At 31.9% G+C, this 6,060-nt stretch overlaps 1 protein-coding gene across 12 annotated transcripts in view; it reads right to left on the bottom strand.

Moving 5' to 3' along the window:
- Nucleotides 1-6,060, bottom strand: part of LOC108967369 (Down syndrome cell adhesion molecule-like protein Dscam2) — a 155,407-nt gene that overhangs the window by 8,537 nt on the left and 140,810 nt on the right. For all 12 annotated transcript variants that reach the window (XM_018930723.1, XM_018930734.1, XM_018930724.1 and 9 more), the window contains 4 exons: nucleotides 3,542-3,679; nucleotides 1,804-2,111; nucleotides 1,556-1,736; nucleotides 1,317-1,475 (listed from right to left, as the gene is read on the bottom strand). In XM_018930723.1, coding sequence (XP_018786268.1) covers nucleotides 1,317-1,475; nucleotides 1,556-1,736; nucleotides 1,804-2,111; nucleotides 3,542-3,679 — 786 coding nt within the window. The remainder of the gene's footprint in view (nucleotides 1-1,316; nucleotides 1,476-1,555; nucleotides 1,737-1,803; nucleotides 2,112-3,541; nucleotides 3,680-6,060) is intronic.

The raw sequence follows: 6,060 nt of genomic DNA, 5'->3' as shown, positions 1-6,060 counted from the left end.
ATTAATTTGTTATGAACAAAAAAAAAAAAATATTTATAATTTTTTTTAACCCAAAACATTGTATGTGTAATATATAAACACAAGAACAGTTAATGAAAAATGTGCTTGAAAATGAAATGAAAAGAAACGGTGCAAAATTATATGAAGAAAATGTTGAAAATAACCCAAACCGTCGTTGCAAAATGTAAACAAAACTTTAACCAATTTKTATCATTTTAACAATAAATTAGACACAAATTATTTAGCAAAACACAGTATGAATATTTGAAAACACTTATATGTAAATAAATTTCAAAATTYACATTTTTTAGAAAAATGAAATGCATTTGTTTAATGCTCACATGAGTAATCACATGACACTCATTCGATGAGTAACGATGAGCGGTGCCGAATGATGATTTATAAACAGTTTCAATTGTAGGCGGTTCAATGAGTGAGGGGCGGGCAAAACATGTAACGCGATTAAATGCAAACTAAAAGCAGTGCGAACACATTTTTTATAATAATGATTCGTGTTGGCAACACTGCTTTCAGTTGAAAATATTTTGTATAAATAAAAATATGCTGCCATTTCTTATAAAGTACTCTTCAGTATAAATAAATATAAATCTTATTAAACATATATGTATGCATAAATTATATTTTAATGCTTGTACGTATGTAAAACTTATTAACTAAAACGCTTAAAACTCCATGAACGTCGCATTTGGGGCTTATGAAAAATGAGCAAACGAAAATTATCACGCGTTATGAGCATTTTTGAGGTTTGATGAGTGATATGGTGACTTGGAGTGCGCAACTGAGAATTTTGAAAATTTTATTAAACTAATTTATGATGAAKTATTAGACTTTTTATTGCATTAAAGCATACACAACAACATTTTTTATAAAAAAATTTCGCTAAAAATGCGTGGGTGAGTAACTAATTCGAAAACGAAACCAAAATTTTTGCGTGAGAAATTTTAAAATAACAACAACTTGAACAATTATAAGTTTTTGAATAATTCCAATTGTTTTTTCACTCACCCTCATTGGAGTCTTCAGCTAATATATTTGCGTTATTTTTTTTTCAATTAAATTATTAAAGATACAAAAATAGCGTAAATTAGCGTAAGTTTGTGTTAAAAACAAAGAAAAAATATTTGGAAATGCGTTTAGTAGTTCCACATTGCAAAATGCCCTTATACTGTACACAAAATAATTATAGCAATTTATTTCAATTCATATAAACCTTCAAAATATCTGGCATAACCTCGAAATCTTAACTTTTTACTGCTAGTTATTGCCTAGCACTTTCAATTATCTTTAAAACTCACCACCATAATTGCCGCGTGGTCCATGATCGCGATCACATTCAGCTTCTGAGATTTCATTACTCTCCTTGGAGTCGTTGAACGACGAGTTGCTCATGTCGTGGTTGCGTGGTGGTGGTGGTGGTGGTTCTGGCGAGCCATTACCTGGATTACGTGCAGAACCTAATTAGTAGCAGTCACATTAAAATCTTCTAAAAATTTCCCCCTAATTTAAGAYCACCCAGACCTCGGCACACACTTACCAACACTACGACGTCCCATGGAGCCACGTGAGCCATAATGATCATATGGTGTGCCATATGGACCGCCATATTGTGATCCATATTGATCCTCTTCGGGTGCGCAATTGGCGGGATCATCATATTCGGGTCCGGGACCAGAGTACAGACTGCCACCTTGCGAGTTGACGCGTGTGTAGCGACGCTGTAAATTCAATACAAATTTTTTTTCATTATAAATTGTTGTTATTTATGCATATGCGTGCACTCACATATTGATCTTCCTCAGCGCAATTGGCTGGGTCATCATACTCAGGTGCTGGTGTATAAATGGACGATTGTCCGCCTTGGCTATTCTTGCGTGCGTAACGATTGGCGCGTGGCATTGACTGTGAACCGGAACGTGAGTGTACATGTCCAGGGTGTCCGGGTGGTCCCATGGTGCCTGCGTGTCCRGGTCCAGGTGCGTGTCCATTTTGGTGTGGGAAGGTTTGGAAATTCATAGCCTTGGTKGGATCCATTTCTTCACGGAAGCCAAGCARGTGGAAGGTCGCATAGGGGCAGATCTCATCTTCCATGCCTTTTTTGATGTTGGAGTTGTTGTTTGTTCAAGAAAATTTCGTATAAAAAATGTTGAGTGTTAGTAGCTTTCGGTTTTGAAATTTTTAAAATTTAGCTGTATTGTTTTTGTTTTGTGGGTTTGAGGGGTTATGTTGTTGCTGTTGTTACACTGTACTGTTTATATTATAGAAAATAGCATGCATTCTTTAATAGTTTTAGTTAAATATATATTAATATACATACATACATCTGTACATACATAGTATTTATGTACACCACTACTTACTGTTAGTATTTGTTAAATACGGTAATCTTTGTTTGAGTGCCCACAAAAATCCAAAAATGTTAAATAAGAGTTTTTGTTTTAGAAAATAAAATAAAAAAATTATATTTGTAAATAATAGTACTGTTAAAACCTTTATACGAGCGATACCATGTTTGCAATAAAATTAATCGCTTACTATTTTTTTGTTTCGAGTTAAATTTTTTTAAATTAAGCTTTTGCTTTTGAGGTGTGGATTTTTTTCCGGCAACCAAATTTTTTGCACAAAATACAATTTTCGCTTCAAAATATAAGCAGAATAATTTCCATTCCATTTTTTTGTTTCAAGATTCAAATTTTCTGAAAACATTATTTTAAATGAAAAATATATACCGTAACAAAATTGAACGATTCAGTGCAATTTAACATCTCCAATGGACAAAATTTCATTTTAAATGAAAAATATATACCGTAACAAAATTGAACGATTCAGTGCAATTTAACATCTCCAATGGACAAAATTTCATTTTAAATGAAAAATATATACCGTAACAAAATTGAACGATTCAGTGCAATTTAACATCTCCAATGGACAAAATTTCATTTTAAATGAAAAATATATTGATAAATAGATTAAAAAATAAACTTTTTGTTCTCGTTTTTTAGAAAAAACAAAAAAATTATAATTTTTTTTAAATCAAATTTTAGTGAATTTTTATTTTTATCAAAACCAAATTTTGTTTTCAAGGCTTTGTCTAAAAAAAAGCAAAAATGTAAAATTTTTTCATCCATTCTTAATGGATTTTTGTAAATTTAAATCTTGAGAAAACAAGTCAAGTTGGTTTTTTGAAAATTTTTTCTAAAAAAAATTTAAATTAAATTCAATTTTTTAATAGTTCTTTTTTTCATTCAAAATATGCTTTAGAGGTTACCCACCGTACGAAAATAAATTTAGGTGATTTCTTATTCACATTTAATTTTAAATATTTCAAATATCTTTGAAGCTTTAAAATCGTTATTTGATTAGTTTTTTTATTAGTGGCATCCAATTGAAAAAARTTCTTAAAATAAAAATAATAGTAAATATGAATAACACTATTTTTTTCAAAAAACAAAAAGAATAATAAAAAAAAGCATAACACAATTAAAAACCCATAAAAGCCGATATCACCCTTGTTAACGCCTACCTGGATGTCTGTAATGACACTGTACATCTTCGGGACCATAATGATTACCGTGCAATGGCACTGGTGGGGCCTTCAATTCCTCATACAAGTTAGTACGGCGTGGATCCCAGGTAGAGTGATTTGAGCGTATGCCACGTGCTACTCGAGTACACATAAATGAGCATAACACAGCATGGCATAGCAAAGCATAGCCAATAGATGCGTACAAGTATTGCGTGGCATAAGCCCATGGTTTCAATATAAAGGTATGTTTACAGTGTGTAGTTTACGTTTATTTGTGTAAATGTTTGATTGTTTGTTTGTTGTTTTTGTTGTCATTTTATTTTATATAATAAGTTGTAAAAAAATCGTTATGTAAAACATGTTTCATAAAACATCAAGCGGTTGCAGGAGTAAAAAGCCATATAAATCGGGATTTTGTCGAAGGTTGGGATTAAAAGTAGGCAATTTTCAGAYGATGAACATAAAAATAAACAAAAAAATAAGATTTCTTTGAATTAAAATATTATAAAAGAAATAAAGARAAGGCTAGTCTAATAATTGTGCTAAAGCATTATGAGTGGAACAAACATTTTTCATGAAATATTTCTTTAATTTATTTTTTCTTTCGTTCTATGAATGGTGTTAAACCCGACTAAATATCAGAAATTTAGGTTTGTATAAAAAATATAATTTCAGTATTAGGGACCTTTTCTGTAACTCGATTCAAAAAAACTTTACTCGAATTCGGGTTGTTTAAATTCTGTAATTTTCGGATTTTCAAGCCAATTTTCGAATAAAATATTCGTTAGCTTTTGAGTTGTAGAAAGCAAAAACGAAAATTGTACGTATTTATAGTGGCACAGTGTGGTACAACTATCGCATAGTTATAAAGTAGATCCGAATTTCGAACAGAATACATTTACGAATCGAGATACAGAATAGGGCCCCTGTTACCTAGGAAAGACCTAATTCTAACTCTGGAGGATGGAGCCATGTGTAGTTATTTACGCAAACGAGGAGAGAGAAAAAAAAGAGAGGACGAGATGCGTGAGTATGAAGAGCTTGACAAGCTGGCCGAGAGTAGTAATGCTCGAAAATTCTATGAAAAGATGCAGCGACTAACAGAAGGTTTCAAGACTGGAGCATACTCTTGTAGAACCTCCAGAGATGATCTAGTGACTGRTGCCCAAAGCATACTGGATGGAACACAAACCGAGGTTTCAGACAAGGCGACTACCTATCGTATAACTTCTTCAATCTAATGCTGGAGAAAAAAATTCGAGCTGAAAGGCTGAATCGGGAATACACAATCTTTTATAAGAGTATACAGCTATTGGCATAGGCCGATGATATTGATATCATTGGCCTCAACAACTGCACCGTTAGATCTGCTTTCTCAGATCAGATTGGATAAAGAAACGAAGMAAATGGGTCTGGTAGTGTACGAGTGTAAGATGAAAGATCTCGACGACATTTGGTTTCAACGAAACGGCACCACTTCCCACACATTGCATCAATCAATGKATTTATTGAGAGAACAGTTCGGTGAGCAAATATTTTCAGGTTTTGGRTCGGCCGATTGGTTGCCAAGATCGTGTGATGTCACACTTTTACGATTTTTTCTGTGGGAATATGTAAAGTCTAAARTCTATGCGAACAAGCCCGCTTTCATTCAGGCCTTGAAGCAACCCATCATGATGGTCATACGCCAGTTACTAGTCRAAATGCTCAAATGASACATCGAAAATTGTACTCAACGGATGGATCATCTGAGACGTAGCAGCATTTGAAAGAGATAATCATCGAAAAATTAATGCCAAAGAATATTTTTTCCTATAATAATAATAATAAATATTTTCAATTAAATTTTAAGTTTCTATGTTAAAAAAAAAAAAACTAACTCGAAATGGTTCGCCCTTTATTTTACGAATCCATTAAGTTTATGCAGACCCAAAGTAAGTTTCACATTGCTACGACAATGACTCTCTCGGTTTATTTACTTTCTGTGTACTATACTATATAAGTAGACTGCTTTTTCGTGTATCTTCTAAATTGTCATTACTTTGTGTTATCTTGAAACTTTTACAACCAAAATAGCACTCAAAAGCATAATTGTTAATAGAAATAAAGTATTTTCTTTTTTCAAAATGTTGTTCCACTTATAATAAAGCAAAAGTAACAACTTACGACTATTATCTAAATTTACTACAACATTTATGGAGCATGCAAGAGGTACAAATATTCAGCAAAAGGACATTACGAAATGTTCAAAAAGAAATAAACGCATTTTAAAAATGTAGCTTAAGTTTAAAGTTACACTGCTACACCGTATTACTTCAAAAGTACGTAAAAAGTTAGACAGAAGTAAGAATGAGTCAAAAAATAGCAAAATTCAAGTTTACATTAAGACGTTTCAAATTACATTAACAGTTTTCAATAGAGAAATATATAAATTCATAATATTTTTTATTTTTTAAAGATGTGTATAAGAGACAGCATCTGTACATACATAGTATTTATGTACACCACTACTTACT

Source organism: Bactrocera latifrons, unplaced genomic scaffold, assembly GCF_001853355.1.
Source record: "Bactrocera latifrons isolate USDA-ARS-PBARC rearing strain unplaced genomic scaffold, ASM185335v1 scaffold_185, whole genome shotgun sequence".
NCBI classification, from domain to species: Eukaryota; Metazoa; Arthropoda; class Insecta; order Diptera; family Tephritidae; genus Bactrocera; species Bactrocera latifrons.
This window is presented reverse-complemented; position numbering and strand designations above follow the sequence as displayed.